The 26,283-nt window shown below is 37.9% G+C and overlaps 4 protein-coding genes across 6 annotated transcripts in view; 2 read left to right on the top strand and 2 right to left on the bottom strand.

The window, feature by feature from the left end:
- LOC6576669 (neurotrimin) overlaps positions 1-13,046 on the bottom strand; it is an 83,889-nt gene extending 70,843 nt beyond the window's left edge. For both annotated transcript variants that reach the window (XR_004364035.2, XM_015165308.3), the window contains exon 1: positions 12,803-13,046. Coding sequence is in view for 1 of the 2 variants with exons in the window: in XM_015165308.3 (XP_015020794.1) it covers positions 12,803-12,923 (121 nt within the window). In the remaining variant the exon portion in view is untranslated. The remainder of the gene's footprint in view (positions 1-12,802) is intronic.
- Positions 814-4,466, bottom strand: LOC6576666 (DNA replication ATP-dependent helicase/nuclease DNA2). Its single transcript, XM_002002618.4, has 3 exons — positions 3,797-4,466; positions 2,685-3,740; positions 814-2,616 (listed from the first exon to the last, which is right to left on the bottom strand). Exons 1-3 carry the CDS (start codon positions 4,340-4,342, stop codon positions 877-879), a joined length of 3,342 nt encoding a protein of 1,113 aa, XP_002002654.1. The 5' UTR covers positions 4,343-4,466; the 3' UTR covers positions 814-876.
- On the top strand, positions 6,783-8,516 carry LOC26527448. Of its 2 annotated transcripts, XM_044008984.1 has the most exons (3): positions 6,783-6,886; positions 7,134-7,314; positions 7,373-8,516. In XM_044008984.1, exons 2-3 carry the CDS (start codon positions 7,231-7,233, stop codon positions 8,237-8,239), a joined length of 951 nt encoding a protein of 316 aa, XP_043864919.1. In that variant the 5' UTR covers positions 6,783-6,886; positions 7,134-7,230; the 3' UTR covers positions 8,240-8,516. The 2 variants fall into 2 exon arrangements, with proteins under 2 accessions (XP_043864919.1, XP_015020796.1); XM_015165310.3 differs by lacking the exon at positions 6,783-6,886 and having other exon boundaries at positions 7,077-7,314.
- Positions 13,047-22,635: 9,589 nt separating the features above from the next.
- Positions 22,636-25,960, top strand: LOC6576664. The gene is made up of 3 exons (XM_002002616.4): positions 22,636-23,471; positions 24,804-25,013; positions 25,078-25,960. Exons 1-3 carry the CDS (start codon positions 23,335-23,337, stop codon positions 25,742-25,744), a joined length of 1,014 nt encoding a protein of 337 aa, XP_002002652.1. The 5' UTR covers positions 22,636-23,334; the 3' UTR covers positions 25,745-25,960.
- The last annotated feature ends 323 nt before the right edge of the window (positions 25,961-26,283 follow it).

Raw genomic sequence — 26,283 nt, 5'->3', positions numbered from 1 at the left:
CGGGATGATTTATCGAATTTTAAAAGCAAGCGTCTATTATCTCTTATATCTTCTGAAATCGACGCGTTCAAGCAGACGGACAGGGCACTATTCAAGAATATATATACTTTATTGGGTCTGCCACGCCTCCTTCTGCCTGTTACATATATTTAACAAAACCATTATACCCTGATTTCCCATTTTCAATGGGTTCAGGGTATAATAACGAATAATAATAATGATTTTGTTTGCAATTTATTTACATAAGGTACGTTATTATTTAATATATTATTCCAGCTGTCGTTATCCCGTTATGAAAGGATCCAAAGAAATAAATAAGCGATTGAGTAGATCTGTATTTGTTGCTACTCGATGCCATGAATATGTTCTTGTAAGATTAGTTAGCTCTTAAAAAGTTTCAAAAATATAAGAGACAGCGATTAGATCTAGAGGAACGTATGAAAGACCGTGTGAGTGATATCAAATTTGAAATCGAATCACTTCCAAATACTCAAAAATGCATGAGGTTTTTTTTTTGAAACAAAAGTTGACATTCGAAGGATCATATGCAAAGAAAAACTCAGTCAAGAACAACATTTTGAAAGAAAATAGTAAATCTAGCCCATTTATATCGAATCCGAGCCAGGATCAAAACGACGATAGCAACAACAACACTGACCCCAACAACAACCACGTCAAAGAGCCGAACAAGAGCTTGTTTTAGCACCCCTAGTGTGTGCTATGTCCATTTAAAATTTGTAGCTAATTGGAGTCAAACTTGACTGCCAGTAGTTCCCAGATTTCCTTATCAAATTTATAATTGATAGAATATTATTTAATATCTTTGTACGCATCACTCATATATTTCGTAAACACAAATAAATATTATCCTACTACTCACTTGCTAGCTTGGAGCTGTTCCAGCTCGTGGAGTAGCTGCTGCCAGCTGAAGCCCAAGCGGCCGTCGGCCAAGTGCAGACGACAGCGTTCGTGAATATGATTGAAAAGCTTTTGAAAGGGCGTATAGCGCTCCAGGCATTTGATGTCGCCCAATAAAATTAATTTGTGCTTGGCACGTGTAATGGCAACAGTTAATCGCCGTTGATCCTCGAGGATTTCAGACTCGCGTGAACGTTCCATGCCCTGGTCGGCAGCTGTGCTGCCCGTTTTCGTACAGCTATAGATAATTAGATCCTTGTCGCGTCCCTGATACTGATCAACCGTATTGAACTCCACGCCGGACAGATGCTCGCCCAGTTTGCGCAGCAACTCCACCTGAGCGCGATATGGTGCAATGACCCCGATGCGTGAGGCATCGTAGCCCGCCTGCAGCACTTGGCGCAACAAATGCAACACAATCGCCGCCTCACAATAGTTACTGTACTTGGGTACACGACGCGAGCGAGCTGATTGTAGTTGAATTGATTGCATTGTTTGCTCAACGGCTTCGCCGTAATGCTGTTCAATAGCGGCGCTGGTATTGCCCAGCTGTTTGGATGCGTCAACGTACTCCTGACAGCGTTGGGCACAATCGTCCGTGTCCAGCAGAAAGACCGCTTGCTCCAAATGCGTTTGCAACGTGCGCTGCACCCAGGGACAACATTCGGCCAGCGGCTGCAGCTGCAGTTTGGCATTCTCAACCTGTTCACTGGCGCACTGCAAAGCCTGGCCATAGGTCAAGTGGTTGGCCAGTCGTGTAATGCTGCGATTCATGCGATACTGCAGTGTTAGCACAGCTGTGGCCTCCTCACAATCCAAGCGCTGGAACAGGCTCTCGTCAGCGCCGCGTAGACGCGCCTCACGGCTACGCACGAGCGGCGGCAGCTGTTCCGGATCGCCCACAAGTAGAAAACGGCTGCTGTGGCTCAACGCACGCAAAACCGCCGGCTGCAGCACCTGAGTGGCCTCATCCACAATGCAATAGTCGAACTGACGATGCTGGAACAGGGCATGCCCGGCACCCAGACAGGTGACGCCCACAATGCTTGGCTTTTGCAGTGCTGACGTCAACTGTTCAACTGTCTCGCAGTTCGCCGTCAACTGGGCCTCGCTGATCTCCTGCAATTGCGGATGGATTCGTGCACTGCTGCCCAGACGCATCAGCGGCAGATTATAGGGCAGCAGACGCAACAGCAGATTATCGACAGCGGAATGCGTCTGGGCTGTAATTAGCACAGTGCGCTCCATTAGATGCAGCAGCCGCACAATGGCTACCAAAGTCTGGGTCTTTCCCGTACCGGGCAGCCCCTTGATCAGCAGATGTGTATCGGTGGTGAGCGCACGCAAGGCAGCCACCTGCTGCACCTTATTCAAGGCGCGCAGCATGGGCCCGCCCTTGCTGCCAATGATGCGAGGCAGCACCTTTTGCTGCTTTGGCCGTGTCCGGCCTATCACAATGGAGCGCAATTGCGCCGCACGTTCGCTGGGCGCCAAAAGTTGCGCCAGATTCGTAAAATTGAAACTGGCAAAGCTCTGCGACTCATGCTTGTCCACTATAAAACTTGCCAGCGCATAACGCTGGCCAAGATCACGCTCCAGCTGCAGGCACAGGCTACGCGGCTCCAGCGCTGTTATGTAGCCGGCGGCTATGGCCAGCCGTGTTGTACAGCTGATGATCACATATTCGCCCAGCTCGAACTGGAAGAGGATTATTATTTGAATTGTAAAGGAATCAAATTTAAGCAGCTAATCAGATATCAACTCACGCCGCTGAGCGTTAAATTTAGGTCACTCTCCGCCTCTTGGGATAGAATCAATTTCTGTTCATAGCGTCCATCCACTAGACGCGCCTGATGATCCTCAGGCAGTTGCAACTGCTGTATGGCGCGACCCAGCTGCTGCCTCTTGGCTGGTGTCTCCGTCCAGAGCGCACGCAGCTGATGCGATTGACGCGCATGTTGTTCCTCGAGTGCCAACAGGCCGCACCAATGGAACACATACTCGTAGTCTGCTTGATTCAGATGCTCCAGAACTTGTGGCATTAGGCGTCGCAGCGGATGCGATTCACTCAAATCCAGTTGAGGATCTGTGCTGGCAAAGCTGCAGCAGAGCGTGGCATAGGCACAATTGCCACAGGCACTATGATGCGAAATGGGCTCCGGCAGCTGCAAGGGCTGCAGCAGTTTGCCAGGCTGTTCGGCCAGGGAGAGTGGTTCGTTGGCCACTGGCAGCTGGACATCGCGTGTTAGATAATGGGCCAGATCGTTGCGCAGCAGGATGAGATCACGTTGTTCGTTGCGACCCTCGTGCACCTCGCGCAGGATGCCTTCGCGCAAGTAGAGCAACAGGCCGCTGCGCGTCTCCTGACCCAGAGCCGAGTGCATTAGTTGATAGAGCAGCAGCTGACCCTTGTGCTCCATCGAGAAGCTGGCGCGTCCAGTTTTCAACTCCAAGGGAATCGGCAGCTTTCTGTTGCGCACATGCACAGAGACATCGACCTTGCCCTTGAGTCCCAGCTGCGGCACCCATAGATTTTCTTCAATATCGTGTATTTGGTCAATCCGACCCTTGTACATTTCCGCCGGCTGCACAGACGGCAGCTTGCCGTCCACATATTGCGCCACAAAGTCAACGATGGGTCCCACAAATTTATATAGCTGCAGCTCGATCTCCGCGCGATTCAGCTGCCCGGCATAGAGCTGCTGGGCCAGAGGTACACTATGCAGCATTTGCTGCAGTGCATTCTCCACTTGTGACTTCTGACGCAAACGCTGCGACAAAACTGTCTGCAGCAGCTCGTGCACCAATGTGCCAACGATCATCTAGAAGATGTGATTAACATTTAAAGCTGATCTGATTTGAATACCGCATCACTCACCACCGCATTAGTTGAGTCAACGCCACGGAAACGATCCTGCAGCACGGCCTTGCGGCGGCAGAACAGCGAGCCCGTCACTGAAGTGCTTGAGATGAGCAGATCTGGATGTATTACACAATAGCCCTGCTCCTTGTTGACCACATAGGCAGCCAGTGTGGGCTGCCATTGTGCCTTAAGCGACAGCAGATCGCCCTGTGCTAGTGGCGTTTGGTTCCATGGCGCCTGCAAATGGCAAACAGCCTTTGCATCCGCATCTTCATCGCTGCGCAACTGCAGCACCAAATCATGTGTCCTGGGCAGCCGCTCCAGCTGCAGCACCACGCAGCGTTGCCAACTGCTCAGATCAATGCTCTTTGCGGTTATGGCCGCATCCAATTCACTCACATCGAAATCGTCATCGTCGTACAGCAAAAAGTCATAGTTCTCCTGCTCGGTTGGTAGTGGCGGCGCTTGCACGTCGAGATCAAGTTGCTTTTTGTACTTCTTGCTTGGCGCCGGCACATTGTCAGCCTTACTGGGCGACAGCACTCGTTTTGCTGCCTGCATATCAGTTTTTAGGGTGATTTAATTGGTGTTTTTGAATAAATCCTTGCACTTCATTCTTTTCCCGCACATTCCATTTCAGTCGCGCCAAAATTTACAAACCAGTGTTTACACACGCGTAAATCTCATGCACATATGTTCGACGACATATCGAACCAGCACAAGTTCAACTGAAGGAGCGAAGTGAACTAAGCAAGAGTCGGTGACTGGTTCGATCGATGTTCGCTCTCTATATTGTTCTTTTGAACTCGATCATCTGCTCGATAGTTGTTGACTCTGTTCATTTGAGCTCGATCACGGTTTATTTTTGGCGGTCTTTTTTAAAAACCAAAATTAATATGCTTAAATTTGTGTGAGATTATTTATTAACGATTAGGTTAATTACATTACAATATAAAGTATTAAATTTAAACTTTAATACAGATTTAAATTTTTAAACTCTTTAGAAACTATGAATTTACCACACCTTAACTAAAGAGTCAAAACCAACTGAAACGTAAATTCTCTTATACTTATTCACACTATTCAGCATTTATAACCCTAATGACCGACACACACAATATTCTCTCATTAAACTGGCAGCTAATTGGCTAAGAGGATAACGAAAATAACACGACCATGAGATAAAATGGACCACAAAACGAGCATCTTTACTTGGTCCCAGACGGAGATTTCAGCGCCGTCACTTGCCGAGCAAGTGGAGCGCAAAAACTCGAAATCCGTAACTGCTTGTGGCTGTCAACTAAATTTCATATGCAAATCCTTGGCTCTGACTATCGCTACCTGATAATCTACTTGATTTATGCGGCTGCACACAGCCAGCCACGCCGAGACTAGCTACAAGAGGCAGGGGCAGAGCCCATGGGCCCATGGAGCCGCCACATGCGCAGCGCTAATAATGCCCAGTGCCTGTGGCATGCCGGGCACATCATTAATCTCGGCCCATGCGGGACATGCCCGACGCACCCGCCGCGCCCGTCATCCCTCCTGTTGTCCGCCTGCCAGATGGCACTTGGCTGTCCACTGTGGCCACGGTGCCACGGTGCCACGATGCCACAGTGCCACGTGGCTGACCTTCAGCATAATAATTCAATGTTAGTGCCTGCTAGCCGGGCTTTGTGTGGAGCTTGGCCCAAAAAGACACGTGCTAATTGCTAATCAGTATAGATAAGGCAACGCCCTTGCCAACCATTAAACGATGATGCGAAGCGAAAGGCATTTTATTTTTATGACCAGTCAGTCAGTCGGACAGCTGGGGATTGACGGAAAGAGATGGGAATAGTATGCGAGAGAGAATCTTTAAAGCATCCACCCCATCTGTATCCCCTTCCATATGCTTGCATTGCTTATTGCGTTCAACTGTTATTGTCGCTGCTGAGTGTTTTCATAATGGAAAGCACAGATTTTTCTCTCCCCCTTGGTTTGGCAGCTGACAAATGATCTCTGCTTATGGAAATAACTCAAATTGTTTGTGTGTGCAGCTTCTGCTTTCTCCTCTCTCCAACAAGCACTCTATGCTCGTGTGTGTTATAGTTATAACCACTTGACTTTTGTCGAGGGGCACTTTTTGGCTGTTGTTGGTTTTCATTCTCTCTCTCTCTCTCTCTCGCTCTTTCCCTTTTTTTCAGTTTCATTTCTTTTCACATGTCAACAAAGCCATCAACACATTTCACACGCGCTCCTTTGTTTAAATGTCACATTACATAATGACACTTAACACATGGACGAAAAAAAGAGGGTGTGTGTGTGTGCGTGTGGGCTGGCCACGCCCCAAATACCATTTTATATGGCTGACTAACAAAAGGCAAACATTTGCCAGGCTGGCTGTCTTCGTTGTCGCCACTTAAATGCCAAATTAAGTGTAATTTTTATTGTGTTTACAGCGCCACAACAACAACAGCAGCAACAACAACAAGAGCAGCAACAACAACAGCAGCAGCATCAGCAGCAACAACAACAACAGCGAATTTAACACTTGACAAATTTGATTTTTCCTGACTGACTTCTGCTTCCTATTCCGCTGTTCCGTTCCTGCCGCTCATTCCGTCTACAGCTATCTCTCTCCGTCCCTCTCCCTCACTTTCTTTGGCTGGCTCATCTCTTGGCTGTCATTAGTGTTGGTTGTCGTTGCCTTGAAATTGTTTATGTAATTGTTATGCACATGTGCGAGAGACTGAGAGAGACAGAGTGGAAGTGGAAGAGAGACTAAAAGACAGCCAGTAAAGCAGTGTGTGTGAGTGCCTGCCAGAGCCAACTCGTTTGCCTGCCATTTAATGGCTGCCAGTTATGAAGGATGTACTAAAAATGCCAGCAGACACGAATGTCAAACATTTCACAAAATTGAATCAAAGCGTTTTTACGAGCTTACTTTATATATTTTATTTTATGTATTTACTTTTTATTTATTTATTTTATTTATTTATTTATTTTATTTTTTTTTTTTTGTATAAGGAAGCAACATTTTTAAATATGCCAAATAAACTTTTGGCTAATTGACTAGACTCTCTAGGAGTTTAGCCCACATTTTGTTAGCCAAATGGGAAGTAGGTAAGAGAAAAGTTTACCACATTAAAAGGCCAACGCGTACGAACAAGACAGCGCTGATTAGTACGTAAATTTTAGCTGAGAACTTTGGGAAAGTTATTTTTAAAGGAATAAATATTTGAACAGTTTTTAATTCTTATGCGCACCATATAAAGTAATAAAATGCAGTAAGATGTATTTATATATACATATATGCTAACGACTATATAAACCTCAAATTAATTCGTTCCTCATTTTAAATTCTCTTCAGTTTATTGGATTGCGAAATAACGTAACAAATGCAATTAACTAAATACATATACATTTATTCTTGAGTGTTCAGTTCTCAGTCTACAAGTAACACTAATATGAGCTGGAACTGGATTATTCTTATTTTTTTTCATGGAACACTGGCTGCAAAATCCAAAAAATTGATAACTCGATCTAATTTGGTGTGTATATAAATGATGTGAAATTAATGCGATCTCATAATATAATCTCACTTTGTAGTATTTAATATATGAGAAATATATCCTAGCAAAAATGGATGCAGTTATAGGAAATCAATTCGGGCACTATGAAAATAACACTGAGTATTCAGATTTCTACAGAGAGTTAATTGTAGTTCGGCAATCGGAAAAGCCAATTTCAGAGAAGGAATCCGAAATTAACAAATTTGAAAGATATAACAAACGACGATTGGATCTGGAGGAACAGATGGAAAGCCGTGTGAGCTATATAAATAATGAAATGCTATCAGTTCCTCGTGGACATCATTGCATGAAGTTTTACTTGCACCAAAAGGTGGCACTCGAAACAGCATATACAAAGAAAAACGAATATAAGCAATATGTTGTACATAAAAATAAAAACAGGTGCCCATTTAAATACAACTCCAGTGACAACAATGAAGAAATCTACAGTTATAACAAAAAAAAATTCATCATAGAACAAATTGATGCACAAATGCGTTCTGAAATCGGACACTATAAAAACAACAGAGAATATTACGAATACTTCAGCGATTTAATCATAGAAAAGGAAACTGGGTTGTCAATTTCACGGCAGGTATACGCTATTAAAAAGTTTCAAAAATATAACAGACAACGATTAGATCTGGAGGAACAAATGGAAGATCGTGTGAGTGATATCAAATTTGAAATCGAATCACTTCCAAAAACGCATAAATGTATGAGGTTTTATTTGAAACAAGTGTTGATACTCGAAAGATCATATACGAAGAAAAATGTTGCTAAAGAAGAGGTTTTAAAAGAAAATAGCATACCTTGCCCTTTTTTATCGAATTCAAACAACCAAGATCAAAACAGTGAAAACAACCACAATGCCACAGCAACATTAAGGCGATTCCGACTATAGTGACTATGTGATCATACTTCATTAATTTTGAAATTTTTCAATTTTTGCAAATATTTATTAAGCTCTTCTATTCACATGTAACTAAACACATTGGGTTTATTTCAATTAATTGTAATTAATTAATTAGTTAAATTTATAAATATTTAAAAAAATTTTATTTTTGGTATGCAATTTACTTTACTTATTTTCGTGTATATATTTTATATATTGCATAGCTCTCATTATTCATTAGTCACATACATTCATCAAAGTCACATAACTAATTCAATAGGAATATTAAAAAAAAAAAAAAAAAAAAAAAACGGTCAATTCTCATTGAAATGCTACCAACCAAACTCACTCAATATTAACGCACACTCCGACACAGACACACACACACACACACACACACACGAGAATGTCAGTTTTTGTTGCCTATTTAGCGGCGCAAATATTTGGCTTGTCAGACCAAAATAATGCACACACACTCACCCACTCACACATACACACACACACACACTCACCCACTCACACAACATTCACGCATATTTTAAATGCCTTGCATGAATTTAACTTAACCCCAGCATATCACTTGACTGTGCCCAAGCCCAGCCCATGGCCCCGCCCACCCACTCATTTAGGTCCGCCTTCGTGTTCGCCAACACATTTGCTCATTAGCATTATTGCCTGGCTCCACAGTTTCATTTGTTTGTCTCTGACGTTTTCTTTCTGGCCCCCACGACACTGAGAATTTCATTAACGTTATTAATATTTTCATTGTTGAGCGTTTTGCATGCCTTACAGATGCTGCTCCTGCTGATGCTCCTGCGGATGCTCCTGCTGAGGCTCCTGCTACTCCTCCTGCGGCTACTGCTGCCACTGCCACAGATATACATATAATAACTTGATTATGATGTTTGCTGACTTGTGCCTCATAATTTTTGTATTATTATTATTATTTTGTTTTCGTATGTCAGATTTTTGTTTTTTCTTTTTGTCTTTTTGTTTTACATTTTTCATGGCTTAATAATTGCTCATTTCAGCTGTAGCTGGCTTTTGTTTGCTCTGCGCATTGTTGTTAACAATTATGAGGCCACTTAAATAAATTTTATTGCTGCCAGGCATTGTCCTGTCCGCCTGCTAACAAATTGACAATTATTTCGCCGCCTGCCCGGGACCCAAATGACAAACGAGCCACAGCCCGAAAGTTTTCGTGCCATTTATTAGCTTTTGAAAGTTTTACGGGTGTGATTTTGATTTAGCTCCAGGCCGAACAGCAATAACAACAACAACACTCCTTGCCGGGCTAATGAAGTTTTCAAATGGCCAAAAGAGAGTTTGAATTGAGTCAAGTTTTGTGCCAAACAATTGACCGAGGTGAACGGGCCCAAAACTTGGCAGCTGAGTTATAAATGGTATATTTATCTTCAGTTACGTTTTTAATAGTGCACATTCACAGACCAAAGTTAGAGCTGATAATTTTAATTACTGCAATAAGGCAAACTAATGAATCTCAAATTAACCTCAAGCACTCATAAATATAATCGACTGGCCATTTCGTTTTCCACCTGTGGGTCATTAAATTATCAAACTAGAGAGCAGCTAGCCAGCTAAGGATAACTATTTAGGCCAGTGGTTAGCACTGTGCTATGAATTGTGTAATGTGCGCTTATTATATTTTAGTAAAAAGATTGTTGAGGATAGTGCATATGCATTACTTCTTAATTAACGTTTTGTATAGGTGAGCAGCTTTAAATAAGCCCGGCGTTTAAATATTTAAAACTCAATTATATTATTTATTATATATTTAAGGGTAAGGGGGTGGATATAGGTGTGGGGGGGAGGGTGAATTATAATAAAAACCGAAATTTTATAATGTATGTATAAATCCACAAAGATGTAGTTAAGACAGCTGCATGACAAAAGCTGAATGCTACGAGACCCGATGTGGAAATATTGATCATAATTTGGTCTTTCAGGGAAACAGCATAGCCCCATGAATGATTAAGAAACTGTGCTCAACTTTTCTAGTGAATGTTACAACAAAAACAAAACTTGAAACTTGAGTTAGGGCAGCTGCATGACAAAAGCTGAATGCTACAAGACTCGATGTAAGGTACATCAATGCCAAAGACTGAATAATATGAAGTTTGTGGAAAAATTTATCCTCATCGCTCACGAAATAGAAAACATAATCACATCACAGACATATAAATGCTTATAATTAAGGTCTTCTAGCGAATTTGTGGCAGGAGCTAAATTCTATTAGACTGCATGACAGGAGCTGAATGATACGACACTCGACGGATAGTATATTTATAAAACTTTCAGATCGGGATTATAACATTGAAATAACAGGATGAGATATAGATTTTTTGAGAAAAACTTGATATCCGCGATGTATACACGGACATTTGAAAAAAAAAATTTGAGGTCACTAGCTCTTATATCTTCTGAGATCGACACGTTCAAACAGGCGGACGGACGGACGGAGCTAAGTCGATCAGATCAAGAATATATATACTTTGTGGGGTCAGCTACCCCTTCTTCTGCGCGTTACATAAAATTCAAGAAAACCATTATATCCTGATTTCCCATTTTCAATGGGTGCAGGGTATAAAAATGATTTGGAGTTTTCCTTCTATGAGATTCTCATGAATTCGTTTGACATTTAAAAATCCCTACGAATTACTTATTCTTTGGTATAGCAAGACCAACAGAAGCAACAACGAATTGGGTGCTTATATACTAGGCTTAGCCATGAGCTTAGATTTTGTTGTATAAATAATTTGAGATGTTTTTCATAATTTTATACATTATTTAATTATACAAAATTGAAAATTTATACATTATTAAAAGGTATATAGCATCTTCTTCTTATAAATTCATATTTATTATTATTATTATTTTGTTTTTATAAATTATATTGAAATTTAATAATACATTTTAAAATTTTTTCGGGCTATCATAAAAAAGCATTATATTATTAAAAAATCATCTTGAAACAGTCTCTTGTTTAATATTGTTTTTGTTTTAAATATGTTTTATGTAAATTTTTAAATTGTTCAGGCCAACCTAAATACTCCCAAATGGTAATTTATAAATATTTATTTTACCATTTACATAATTTATGCAATAAATCATTATAAAGTAATAGAATATGTTTGTAAACACTTAAATAATTGCAATTAACTCATATGCCAGTTGATCAATTGGCAAATTAAGTTAAACTAATTTTAAAATAAAAAAAAAAAAACAAATTAATATTGTGTATACATACATATACATACAAAAAATTTTAAATTATTAAAATTTATACATAAGTATCAATATCTATTCTACTCTATTTTATTCTTTTTTTTCAGTAGTTTATTTCAATCAAATTTCAATTGAGAGAGAGGGAGAGAAAGGGACAGAAAAAGAGACAGAGACAGAGAGAGTCTGCAATTACTTAGTTATCCAATAAGATAGAGGTCAATTCTTTTTGAATTTGAAGATAAGTTCACTGACCATTTCAAACAGTGTTAATTTCCTACTTTAATTAGCGTAATAAATATATGTAATTAATATGACTAATCGCATACATAATCGCAAAGTTGTTAAATAAATTTCCGCTCAGTTCAGCCATGCTTAGCTCCAATTTGGCTCGCATAATTAAGCAGTAGTTTAACAATTTAAGGATTATGCTATCAGAATTTAATTAACGCTCTTAACAAATTCATTTAGTTGGTTCTCTCGCTCGCTAAACGCCAAATAAAATGTCATACGATACATGGGAATAGTATGCGACTCTCAATGATTACTCTGGTTTGGCAATAATTGCAGTACAATTAAATAAATATTTCAACTGATTGAACTGGCGGAAGTATTAAGAGGCAGCCGCAACCAAAGCTGTCAATCAGAATGCAATTATGTAATCAAAATAAATATGAATATGGCAGAGCAGCAGAAATGACGGCTGAATACTCATCCACAGTGACATTTAATTAAAGGTTACTATTTTTTATTTACAAATAAATAAATCCAGCTCTTTAGCTGTAGGTAATTTTGACTAACCATGAACTTCATATTATATTATATTTATCTTTATTAATGTATCTTTAAATTTATTAAATTTTGATTTATTAACTAATATTTTTGTGTGCTATGCAATGGGTGGCACTCTATAAATATCTATATAAACCTGATATTCAATTTACTTTCAAGTCTGAATTTTAGTCTGTTTACTCAAGTAATTTAGCTCATCAACTTTTTCTACGTCTGATATATTATAAAATATAAAATTTACTAAAAGTTACTTGAAAAATTCCCTCAAAAAAAAGTTGATTCCTATTTATCAACTAGACCTGCTTTTCAAATGCGAATAGACTTTAGGTTTCTCTATCTAGGATCTCAAAAGAATTCCACCTACAAAGCTTATTATTAAGATAATAATCAAAGTTGAGTACAAGGACGACGACGAGTTCACCAAATATCAAATTTCTAGCTTCAATATGAAAGAGATGAACATACGAAAAACCAATATACTCGCCCACTTGATGAGCGCGTGTAAATGTAATTATTATATCAAATCTTTCCACTCACCATTGTTGACCGTAGAGCCGCCGCCCACGCTGTTGACATTGCCATCGCTGCTCAACGCCAGGGTTGTCAACGTCTCCAAGATGAGCAGAGTTGCAAGTAGGGCGAAGAGTTTATGCAACATTTTGTTAAGATATTGAAATAGTTTCTTTATTTAAATATGATTTAGTATTAACTATAGTTAATTATTCACTTAAATTATAATTGAAATTCTTTAAATTATTACACTTTTTAGCACATTTTATTTCGTAATTTGATTAATTGAAATTGTTAAAGCATTGTTCATTTTATGCTTGGATTTATTTAAATATTGTGAATTTAATTAATTTAACTTTTTTCTTGTTTTATGTATTTTTTATTTATTTTTTTCCCTTTTGTGTGCTGCAAATAGAGAGAAAACAGAAATTATGAAATGTCATGGCATATTTTATCGATGGCTCACATAAATTTGTTATGAAATTAAAGGACACGCTCCAATTTGTTTATATTTAATACAGCGTCTAAAAGCCGACTTTCCTGATTTATATGCCACAGTTAAACCCGGGCCTGAGCGGTATAAAAAAAAACAAGCAGTGCAAATTCTTGATTGAATTTCGCCTGACGTAAGCGGATTAAAGCGAAATTCTATGAAGAAAAAAAAAAAAAAAAAAACAAGAAATGATAATAATAAAGCAAATCATAAAACAAAAATAGCGGTCAAGTCATAAAAACGCAACAGACAAATGAAAAGCTACGAAACCCATAGCCAAGGCAATGAGCAGCACATAAAAGGACAGCAGAATGGCTAGAGTGGAGAGCGCTTTAGAGCCGAAGATTGGCCTTTGAACCAGACGATGTCTGCTGGATTAATTCCCAGCTACTTCCGTCGACACGTAGCCAAGGGCCAATGGGCAATGGGCAATGGCCAATGGACGGCGCTTCAATTACGATAATAACTAAGCTATGGACGCAACACGTGCCCAGATTTTAAAGTTTAGCTTAAAAGCAAATTCCAATTAACATGTATTAATTATATATTTATTTTGCAATTACATTTGATCTTTGGAACATGTTTTCTCCTATTCAATTGACTATTTCCGTTCACTGTTTAATGTTTATATTGTCTGCTTTCTACCAAATCAAGTTGTTGCTTTATAAACTACAGATAAACGTAGCACCGTCTGTCTAATATATGCATGAACTTCATGCAGCCACCTCTGGCCAATAACTTGGCCAGTTGTCCGGCACTTGGACAGTCTCTCACTCTTTTGCAATTCAGCCAGTGCCATGACCATCATCATCAGCATCAGCATGAGCATCATCATCATCATTAAATCTCTCGTCTCGGGGCATCATCGTTTGCTTTGCTTTGCTTTTGCATGTTAAAGGAGGAGAAGGCGCTATAGACACATTGCCCTTACACACTCTCACATATACCCTGTATCCAATATTTTGAGTGTAAATATGTTGATGAATGTGAAAGTAGAAAAGTAAGTAACTATTAGAAATATATATTATACATATGAGATTGAAAGGAGTATTGTTGGACAGAGTGAAGCTCGGCTAAAAACTAAAATTAAATTAAATATCAAAGATCAAAATAATTTAATTTATATACTCATATACATATACATATATGTATATATTTTCTTGTATATTTCCCCAGAAACTTTGATGAATATTTTCTTTCTCTCAGAAAATATGACAAATTAAATATTTTTATTTTTATTTATAATACAATTTATTTTATATATTGTTGTTTACATAAATATTTAAGCATAATTTGAGAAAAAATGCTTGATAAACAAACATGGCCGTATTAATTTAATTTTTTTTTTTAAATACTTCGTGACTATAACAACAAACACACAAAAATAGAAGAAATTCCGAATATTTTTGTACTACAGAATAAAATGTACAGAAGTGTTGTATATCTTTATTATATTATATATATATATATTTTTTTTTTTTGCATAAAAAAAATTTTAAGACATATGTGGTACAATTTTTTAAATTTATCATGATTCTTAAAAAAAAAAGTATATGTATATATGTATAAAAATAATAAAATGCCGCCTATTTATTTACTAAAAATAAACTTCTGTTAAAAAAAAAAAAAAAAAAAAAAAAAAAAAACTAAAAAAAAGAGCTTTTTGTAAATTCCATTTGCATACTAAATATATCTAAACTTGTAACAAATAGTTCAAGCGAGGAAATTAATATATAAGAGGAAAATTAAAAAAAAAAGTTATATTTAATTAAATTTTAATTAATTTTAGCTTTGAATTTACATTATTAAAAGAATGAACTATCATTAAGGGTAAGTCATCTCGCTTATATATGCCTATTCCAACAAAATTATAGATGTGGATTTATAGAGATAAGAGGTATATGCCCAACTCAAGTAACTCTCCCGTGCCAGCTGGCTATCTATTTGACATTTTCTTCTGTCTGTTCGTGTCATAAGCGCAAAGCAATTTGCTTCGCCAGCTGTAGCTCGCGCTCTGCACAGCTTCAGCACGATACAGGACTCGAGGACTCTAGTCAACTATTTTGCCATTCAAGTCTTTGCCCTATTGCAATATGAATGCATTTCAATTAAAATGCTGACGATGCTTTCTTAATAGCAGCTGTTGTGTGGTTTATGCGCAGCGTTTCTCGTGTTTTTGTTTGTCTTTGCTCTGTCTGTGTTATTGAAATCAATTTGCAAACTTAATTGAATTTCGGTTTTTGGCTTTAACTTACAACTTTTCAACGTTTACTTGTAATTTGCCTAAAAGTAAGCTGCATGAACAGAAAAAGAGAAAGAGAGAGAGAGCAGAGTCGAGTTGCTTACATGTTTGACATGTGTATTAGCCGCCGGATGGGGGACACACTATGTGCCCAGAGTCAGCCTGGGCGCTATGCATATTTTAAAATGTTTGTTCACGGCCCAGCGATTTGGTTGAAGGCAGCGCCACGCCCACACCCATGCATGGCAGGGCCGGCAAGCAGCAGGCTTTTTGTATTATTGCCAAAAGTTATTACGCCGTGGCATTCCATGAATTTCGCTTTGTGTTGCATACCTTGCGGCTGGCTGAAAGTTGTACTAGTTTATATATTTTTTTTTTGTCATATATATATATAAATTTATATATATGGTTGAAGAACTTTAAGCGCGTGATTTTTGCAATTTGGCTAATAGCGAAAAGTCAACGTTGCGCTGTCGGCTTTGAATGCTCGCTGACAGTGAGTAATGGAAGAAAGAGAGAGGCAAACAATGCAACGAGCATAATGGGCACAGTATTTATCCTTTTCCGCTCTTCTCCTCTCTCTCTCACTCTCTCTCTCGCTCCCTACCATTTTGTCTCGCTTTCCTGCTGAGCGCATTTAAATCAATATTAATAGCAATGTTTACGCCCCCGCAGACTGGCCAAGAATGCAACTGCCACACGCGGCAACTTCAATTGAAGATTTACCTACTTTTTCTCACAGTTTTCTTCTTTTTCTCCTTTTTCTCTCTCGTATTGTATTTTGCGTAGTGTATTCTCTTGGCTGGCCAGCCAGCAAGCCCCGACAGGCGGTGCGTGTGCAGGACTCGCCTCCTGCCAAGCTCTGCATTCAGTCGCTTGTGCATAATAAATCAATTTACATTTTCTCTCGCCACACGCAAAAATGAAATGCAAATCATGGCAACAAACCATGAACGATGCAGCATATAGTAGTCTATAGCATGAACACCAAGAACAGGCCGAGGCTGGATGCCATGGGCAGAGAAGCAGAAATACAGAGTGATACAGAGAGAGAGAGAGTGAGATGGGTAGACAGAGAGCGCGCGGCACATGGGCTAAGGAGCTGGCAACACTTTTCACCGCAGAGATTTACGCGCACTTAAATCACAGCCACCAGAATTGATCGCCATCAATGTACATAAGCATTAAAAATAAAACATGCTCCAATTGAGGAATGATAGCTGCTCGACTAGGCTATACCCTATAGTCAGAGAGGAATTGGATGATATGAATGAAATGTTGAGATATAAATGAAAATATGTTTTAGACTACGTCTCAATATTGAAATAAGGTTTATTCAATTTAATTTATTTATTTTATTTTATTTAATTTTAGACACTATTCTTTTTCTTATTTATTTATACATATAAGAATTAAATGAAGCTGTATCAAAATAAACCATTAAAACTCAGAAGAAATATATGATATTTTCATATGTGTTGAGTTTAAAATTTTGGACTGTTTCCCATGGTCTATGAAGAACTCCTTAACTTCCCAAGCACATATAGCCTATCACGCTTTCTCATTCATTCATTCTCAGTTTATATATCACTCTCACACACACTCTCTCTCTCTCTCTCTCTCTTTCTCTTTCTCTTTCACTTTCTCTCTCTTTCTTTGTCTTTCTCTCTCCACCAAATCTCTCTCTCTCTCTCCCTTTTTTTCTCTTACTTTATACATTCTTTCTTTCCACCCATCTCTTCATACGGCTTATACCCCATGATACAAAATATTTTACTTACAGGGTATTACCGGCTACAGCTTTGAACAGGAAACTGCGGCGGTAGCCGCCGGAGCCGCCGGCAGTCGAACATTTCAGTAAAAGTCGAAGAGTTTGCACTTAATGTGACACTTAATGAGCATAAAATATGTTAAATACCAACAGTTGTTGTTATTGTCCTGCTCAAAGGACAACTCCAGATGTGAATTTTATGTAAAATTGTTGATGTGCACCAACAGTTGGTCGCTCAGATCATGTCTTAATCATGTTGTTGTTTTACAGTAATGTAAATAGCAAATGCTTAAAGTTCAACTGAATTTTATAGAATAAAAAAAATACTCGGTATTCTTTTGACTCTAGCTCATGAATATATATTCTAGTATTTTTTTAAGTATTTATTTATTGAATGCAGCATAGATTTATGGATCTTCACAGAAAGTAATCTAGAAAACAATTTGAATCTAATATTAATATATTAAAACTTGATTAAGTTGACTCTAAATTACTTAACAAAAAATTTTTTCAAATAATATTTCAGAACCAATTTTGAAAATAGACTCATAAATAGACTATAAAATCAGGCAATTGCTTAGCTTTTAGAGTATTGAATAAAGGTAAAAGTAGTATTTGTAAAAAATATGCCTCTTTCTAAAGAATACCTCTTCCAAATAGACAATAGATGCACAATAGGAACTGTAAATATATGGGTAGAGTTCAATAGAGCACAAAACAATAAAAAATAATAAACCATTAACTATCCATTCGGTTATTTATAGTTAATGTCAATTAATTTGCTCAATGTTTAGACTAATACAGTTTGCAAATAAAACATAACAAATTCATTGACTTCTGTGATTTTTAAATAAAAAATGAGCCAAGACTCCACTCACAGTCTAATATTAAATTGATTATTGCAAACAGTATAGATTTAATTAAAGCCTTTAAGTAAGCAGTTCCCAAGTATGTCCCCGAGCAAATAAAAATAACAAATAAATAAATTAAAAAATAAAAATAAAAATAAAATATATATATATATATGAACAAACAGCAACTAAAAATAAATAAAAGCTGTATTTATAAAACCAAAATTGCCTTACGTTTTGATTGCCCCAGTTGAATTAAATTAATTTCTACTATGTATATTTAATTTGCTTTGATTACACAAAATTGTTTTGCTGTTTCGAGCATTATGAGACGTAAGTTATTGAAATGCAATGGATAAGCCGATGCCAACTGCAAGTGGAAAAGTATTTATTGACTGTTATTTTGCCACAATTGCACAAAATGTGCAATTGTCTGACTACACAGAAAGAGAGACAGACAGAGAGAGTGAGTGAGTGAGAGCATTCAAATACTTGATGGCACTACTCAGCACATGGAACACTTTAACGCCTTGGCTAGTCTAGTGTGTAGAGTGAAAAGTTCACGGATTAAGTTTTGAGGCAATGCAATTCTTGGTTTTTCATGCGTAGCTGTAGTGAAACTTGCTTAAGCAGTTAAATACGATGAAATTGAAGTTCGAGTTGGAGTTGCTAAAGCGCTGCAACGGAAGCAACGCATAAACAAAACAAAACAAAGCGAAAACACACACAAAAGGCAACATTTTGCAGCATTTGTGCATGGTGCCGCTGCTGCTGCTGCTGCACGCATTAATAAACAGAGCAGACAGCCAAAAGTGTTTAATAACTCACTGCAGCAACTACATACATACTAGGGGTCGAGTGGCATTCGAATCGGACTCGACTACAAATGGGCGAATGAGCGAGTGAGCAGCTGATCGGGCTGACAGCTGCTTGCCACGCTTTTCCTTTGCCCTCTTTCATATTGAATCATTCAAGGGAAATCCAACGACACAAAAGAACATATCTGCATTTTCTTCATTGATTTTCGATGCATACTCTACCATTTTGTAAGACATTATTTTACGGACTTTACGTTTTATTTTGAATAAATTTATTTTAAAATAATTTACTGATTTCTAATTCATCGAATGTGCTTAACAGTCATTTATACCATGAAACATGTTTGCATTAGCTACATGTAATAACCTAGTAATGATCGGAGACATAATAAACAAGGGATCAACAACATATCATTTTATGGTATATAAGCTATACTACTATACGATTCCAACACATTTCTTTGAAGACTCCACCAGAGAATACAAAAAATACTCAAGAGCCTACAAACATTACACTTTCACGGTAGCCTCATTAAATTTTCATCACGTAATACAAATAACTCCACATCTCTGGTAAAACTCTCGTCTATAGAAGCAATAAAATATAATTTTACATCTTTTCTCTCAATAGTCTACTTATCAAAAGAAAAACAAATAAAAATAATAATAAAAAATATAAAATAAATTTAAAGTAAAGTTCAAGTAAAATATTGAATTAATTTTTATTTCGATATTCAACTGTATTATTATATAAGTATAAAAAAACTTGATCAAATTTAATGATCTTAAAAAATTTATTAAATTAAATATTAGTCAAAACCAAAACCTTCCTTTTAACATGAAAAGTATATTCATAATTGCTTAAGTTTTCTATAAAGTTTAATTCGAAGGTTTTATTTTATAGGAGGTCTAAGCAATGTCTAACATTAAAAAAAAAAAAAAAAAAAAAAAAAACAAACAAACAAAAATTATATTAAAAATATATCATCACATAAATCCTCAAATCATCATAAACTAATGTCAAAAATTAATTCAAAATATATATCATCCCATATAACCAATTTACTCTTAAGCATTTTATATAATTATCAAGCTCTTACATATTAATCTTTGCTACGCAGACATTGATCAAGCTAAGATCACTTTTTAATTAATCTACTCTAAAAGTATCTCTATTCTATTCTCCTGCTCTTGTATGTTATTCCATTTGATAACTCACCGTGTTAATGTCTTTGTTGCAGAGGGAGAGACAGAGTTTCTGGACAATCAATTTATAAATAAACCAACGAGACGACAACGCGACGCATTTTCATGTTTTGTCGCTGATCTGTTTTTGCAACATTTGCACAAGAACTTAATTAGGCAGATGCGATAGATACGATAGAGAGCAGACACAGTGACGCCGGCAAACACGCACAGACACTCACACACGTACATGTACTTTAAAGTACATCTAAATATATATATATATATATTTGTATATGTATAAATGTGAGCAGTAATTGCTTAAAATAGCATCACCATTAATTGATAAAGCGGCATCTATCTAGCAATAGAAATTACAACATTAGGATTACGATACAATTCTTGTTGGTCGCTGCAACCGCTCGAACAACAACAAACGAAATACGCTTCAAGTGAACAGAAACTGAAGCACAGAGAACAAACTGCGACAAGTAGAGGACAACCGCGCGTTACGACAGCCGATTTGGCACTGAACCGAACGAGACAACAAACGAACACAGCATCAGCAGGAGCAGCAACAGCAACACCAACAGCAGCAACAGCAGCAGCATCAGCATCGTCGACTGCCGAAGCCGAGGACCATTCAGACACCCGAAACGAAATGCAGACAAAATCCATCGTTGGTCTTCGTCGACGACGTTGTTAGGCGACGACCCAACCAAGCTACTTGGTCCCAATACAGTTTTAGAAAATCAAATTGGATAAGCAGATGGCATCGTGCTATAGTATTCCATTTGATAGCTAATGCACTTATCATAACATATCACTTAACCATATGCATATCACAAAATATAATATCTACTAATAGGCTTATACCAATGAGCAGCAGTTGACAGCAAAATGTCTTGCAGAAACCCTTTATAAGATAAACTATATGCAATATATTTAATATCTAATGTTCTGATATATAATAGAGAAATGTATTGAATCTTAATAATTGGTAGTTTACGATTTGTAAATTTCTAATTAAATATTTATGGTTTTTTTTTTTATAAGTTAAAAATCAGTTCCAAAATTATAGATACATAAAATCAAAAGCAACATATGAATATGAAAAACTTATTAAATATATTCAGGGAATCTAGCCAAATCCGACATATTGATCAGTTAAAGAACTCAGATAAAATGAATGCAAATACTAAAATTTAAATAAAAACGCAAATAGCTAGTTTTTAATTTACAGATTTTTAAAGATCATATGAAAATAAAAAATAAAAAAATAGAAAAATCTTCATTACATTCAATATTTATTAAAAATCAAAATAGCTAGGTTTCAACTTGAGTCTTAATTCAATAAGGTTCTTAAATCATACTACTCAGGTATTTATAATTGCCAGACTTTTTTCATATGATTCCCAACATTTTTTATTTAGTCTTGGAATAAATGTTTGAAGAAAACTAAGATTAAATAAATTCTTCGTTCCTTAAAAATTAAATTATTATTTATATTTTTAAGCCTGAATAAATGTGTTAAAAATATATTTATAACGTGGAAATAGCTCCACAGACTTCAGAGGCAGATAAATAAGAAAAAGCAGATGCAAATGTAAATAGTTTATACTAAATGCAATATCTTTTTATATACTCTTTGGTATACACATATGTTATACAGTATGTATTAATATAGTAGATAGCCCATAGTGTATATCTAACATTAGTTAGTTTATAGCATATATATACATTTGAAAGCATTTAGTCTTTACCATACAACAGATGGCATTTCAAAACATCAACAAATATTACGGCAGCAGCGTTTTTACATTTAAGTCTCTGCATTTAACATGCACATGTTAAATGTAAATTTAATGTACATATGCTCAAGCCTTGAATGCGTACCAAATCTTAATGTACTTTGAAATATGTATATGCTAAATGTTCTGTGATGTGTGTGCTAGAAGAATTTAGAAGTAGCTAAAATTTTTATGGTCATGTGAGAAAAAAATGCACCAAAATTTTAAAAGGGGGGAAAATGTTAAGTGAAAGAAAACAAAATTTATGATTTTTGTTTTTCAAAAATACATGAAGCAAAAAAAAAAAAAACACGCATAGTTTTTAAATGAACCAAATAAGTCACGCCTAACTAAATGGGTTTTCACATTTTTGTTGTGAAACTTTTGCTTTTAACATGACTATCAGCTCTTAAACTGTTCTGCTTAACGCCTTGCCCCATGCGCACTGAACAGCAGAGGATAGACAACATTTTTGAGGCCTGTAACAGAGCACTGTTAATACTCACCCCCTGCAGCAAAAGCTTAACATACTGTTATGTTTGAATGTTAAAATTTACCACTATTACCCCGAAAGCTTCACTGAAGCTTTAACAGTAGCGCCACTGAGCTTTCAACTCTGTAAGCTCAACTTTTACTTCGACGGTTAACAGAAGCTTTTGCCACTTGACGCTTCCTTATTGACTTTAGCAACTGACAGTTCGAAAGACAGCGGTAAAAGCAACGAATCTCCGGGAACAGCTGATTGTCAAAATAAACAGCCCCCTGCCCGACCCATAACTCGAGGCTGCCAGCCATCAGCTGGAGCTAGAACAGAAAGTTTCGGTTCGATGTTTCAGTTTGCTAGCGAATGGAAACCCGTGGAATCATGCGGTGCGTCACCAAGTGACGTCCACACTTAGTCAAAACAGTTACGCGCGACTCAGTGTGTGAGTGCTTGGGTGTGTGTGTGTGTGTGCGCGTGTGTGTGACTATTTGTGTATGGAGTAACATTGAAAAACGCCTGGGCCAGACTATTGCCAAAAAAAAAAGAAAAAAGAGAAAGAGAGATATAAGTATAAAGAGCAAACAACGAACAGAGTGAGCCTTGACCTCAAGCAATGCAAGTGGTTTACGAATCACAACAACAGCGCAGCAGGCAAAACAAAAGCTAGACAATCGGAAAAGTCAGAAGTGGGCGCAATATGACGCCCCGAGCGAGTCAATTAAGCCACGCGTAACTGTATAAAAAAATGAGAAAGCTTTATTAATAACGCGAAAATAAAGGTGCATCGGAAAAAGGGAGCGAGAACGAAAAACCTTTATAGAAAATAGACGACGCAGAAAACGAGGAAAGCAAAAAAAAAAAAAAAAACTAAAACAACAACAACAAAAAACTGTGGCAACAGCAACAGCATCCGCTGCTGTGGAGCATGGGTTCATGCTTTAGCAGCTGTGTTGCCGCCACCGCCACAAACTCCACCGCCACAAATTCCACAGCCTCGTCGTCTTCCTCCTCCGTTAGCTCCACCAACTGCGTGACGGCCGTCGCCAACAGCTGGCTTCTTTGGTAAGCCCCACACGCCCTGCCACCAACTACTGCCCCTGCCCCTCCCCCTTGGTTTCTACATTCGCTTAGTGCACACAGTTATTAAAATTGCATTTTGTTTACCTTGTGGCATACATACATACACGCATACACACACGCACATAGAGAGCGGGGCAAATCCAATAAGCGTGCTGCGTGCTGCTGACTTGGCAATCAATAGAAGCTTAAAGGTAGTGCAACACCGCCCCATCGCCCGGCTTGTAATTAGCGCAATTCGTGTGTTCCACTGCTATTAAACGTCACGCTTTATGGCACGCCAGGCTCTTCGCTTTAAACTGCATCGGCAAACATATTTTGCGGCACACCAGCACCACCCGCCGAGCTCTGTGACAGGGTCAACAGCCTAAAAGTATGCAACGGCTGAGTGCGTGCCACCACAAAACAATCGCCGGAAGGGGCTTCACATGCGCCCATACATAAACAACTGAAATGAATGACGATTCCCATGTGGGACACTCACCTCCTAATACCCTAAGTAAAGTTGTACAGTTGTTGCTAGAGAACGCTGTTGACAACAGAGAGAGCAGAGACGAAATGAATATTTATAAAAAAAACATTCAACTAAAAATTTTAATGTTAAGAATTAAAGAAACTATTGTAAAACAAGTTTCGAATTTCCGCTAATCTATAGTCCAAGTTCTCCGTTCAATAACACCTATGTTCTTGAAGTCTATAAATGGCTTTAAATATGTTTCAGATTAAATATTTAAGATACTTTAGAATAAGAATTACCCCATATCTAAAGTTCCAACTTTCCTTTTAATATCTGCAATGAAACATTGTCCCAATATTTCAATTATAAATACTTTAATACTTCTAAACAAACTAAATTTTCTTCAATAAACTAAGAATTTCCTCTCCTCTAAATTTCAAAGTGTCCTTTTTATATCTTCCATGTCTATGATCAAAATCAATCTCAACTGAAATATTTTCAAATTAACTTTTTTCGAATATTCTGAATAAAAGAAAGGATCTTCCCAAAATAATATTGCCTATAATATTAAATTAAATTATTGAGAATATTACTATATCATATTCCTATAATATGAAATTCAATTATTGTGAATATTATTGCTTTTGATTTATGTTAAACTAAATATGCATACATATATTTATTTTATAAGCTTAATAAACTAAATTTAGTTACCAAAAACTTGCCAACTCTTTACAAAAATAAGGTCAACTATTTTTCCTCATCTACACTTCAATATCTATCTGCCTGATGAATTCATAGTACCCAACATCATGACAGCTATAGAGTAAAGCTAACAGATTGCATTGTTCTCTTTGCAGGCGTCGTCCCCGGACGAGAGCTCGAGCAGCAGCAGCAGCAGCTGGCACAGATGAACCGGAAGCAGAGCTGCTGTCGGCCGCCAGTGAACGATGCCAGCGGCGTGGCCTTGTCTATCGCATATTAAAGTTCAAGAGGAAACAGCAATGTCCACAATTTCTGGACAGATATTGGGAACAGCAGCCCAGCTATGCGAAGCTGCAGAACGACAGGTGAGAGAGAGCGAACTGGTAATCAACGGCTCGAATCAGTTGAATAAATATTGACTGCTTGCAGTGCCCTGACGGACATACAGTTGCAGAATCTGGATGTGCACAAGCTGCTCAATGCCACGACGACGTCCAGCAAGGAGACGGAGCTGCAGAACTATACGCACATGGCCAGCTCAAGGGCCAGCTCCTCCCTGGATCTGGAGTGGGAGCATGAATACTCACAGCTGCGCCAGTATCAGCAGCGACAGCACAAGGAGCAGCAGCCGCAGCAGGATACACCGCCCCGCGGCGCCTCCAAGCCGTGCTACTCATCTCTGGACCAGCTGACGACGGCTGCATCGCTGGCCGCCAGTCACGGACGCCATGCGGCAGTGCGTCAAGCGCGGCTGAGCGGCCAGCGCTATGGCGGCTCCTTTACGCGCACCTCCTGCTGCTCGTCGACGCAGAACTCCTGGTCGCACATATCCACGCCCGAGTCGCTCGAGTGGGACATCGATGCCGAGCAGGAGCAGCAGCGCCAGTTGCGCCAAGAGGATGACAACTTGGATGAGGAGACACTTAAACTACTCCATCAAATCGAACAGCTGAAACATCATGTGCTTCAAGAGACTGGCGATGGCTTAAGCGTCGGCATGGGCGTGGCTGTGGAGGAGATCAGCGAAGGATTGCAATTTCGATCATCGCATTTCGGTGTGGCGAACGGCTCAGAGCTGGAGATCCATATTAGTTGATCTGTGGCACTGTATATATATATATATATATAGATCGTGTAAGACATGTATAAATAATGTACAAGAGACCTAGGACCTGTGAGGAATGGACTAAACGAAATGATATGATAAGGAATGGACTAAACGAAATAATAGAAACATACTTCGAAAAAGCTCCAATAGATGTTTTAAAATACCTTTTAACAACAGATATTTAATGCCTAAGTTTGAAACACATTCCATAAGAAAGAAACATTTATGAAATGTCGAACAAAAAATGTTGCAAAAAATTAGAAATACTTCGGACTGCCGAAGATACTCTTGCATATGGAAGAGATAACTAGAAGAGATATTTATTAATTATTAGATAAAGTAAAGTTAATTTTGTTCAACTAAATTATGTTTCATTGAAAGCTGTAATAGAATATAAATTGATCCTGTTATGAATAATTATGAGCTCTGTTTAAAGCAGGCAGGAGATCACGACCAAGGCGACCAAGATCATACGATCTGCAAGTGTACATTGACTAAAATTAGATCCAATTCTATTCCTAAATGAA

This window comes from Drosophila mojavensis, unplaced genomic scaffold (genome assembly GCF_018153725.1).
Source record: "Drosophila mojavensis isolate 15081-1352.22 unplaced genomic scaffold, ASM1815372v1 contig_36, whole genome shotgun sequence".
NCBI classification, from domain to species: domain Eukaryota; kingdom Metazoa; phylum Arthropoda; class Insecta; order Diptera; family Drosophilidae; genus Drosophila; species Drosophila mojavensis.
The sequence above is the reverse complement of the archived record's forward strand: the minus strand, read 5'-3'. Positions and strand labels throughout refer to the sequence as shown.

Bases quoted from the DNA above. Each gene is read 5' to 3' on its own strand.
- LOC6576666 (XM_002002618.4), bottom strand. From the start codon at position 4,342: ATGCAGGCAGCAAAACGAGTGCTGTCGCCCAGTAAGGCTGACAATGTG. The intron at 3,741-3,796 runs GTGAGTGATGCG...CACATCTTCTAG, and splicing joins TTGACTCAACTAATGCGGTG to ATGATCGTTGGCACATTGGT. The intron at 2,617-2,684 runs GTGAGTTGATAT...ATCCTCTTCCAG, and splicing joins TAAATTTAACGCTCAGCGGC to TTCGAGCTGGGCGAATATGT.
- LOC26527448 (XM_044008984.1), top strand. From the start codon at position 7,231: ATGAGCTGGAACTGGATTATTCTTATTTTTTTTCATGGAACACTGGCT. The intron at 7,315-7,372 runs GTGTGTATATAA...CTCACTTTGTAG, and splicing joins TGATAACTCGATCTAATTTG to TATTTAATATATGAGAAATA.
- LOC6576664 (XM_002002616.4), top strand. From the start codon at position 23,335: ATGGGTTCATGCTTTAGCAGCTGTGTTGCCGCCACCGCCACAAACTCC. The intron at 23,472-24,803 runs GTAAGCCCCACA...TTCTCTTTGCAG, and splicing joins GCCAACAGCTGGCTTCTTTG to GCGTCGTCCCCGGACGAGAG. The intron at 25,014-25,077 runs GTGAGAGAGAGC...GACTGCTTGCAG, and splicing joins GCGAAGCTGCAGAACGACAG to TGCCCTGACGGACATACAGT.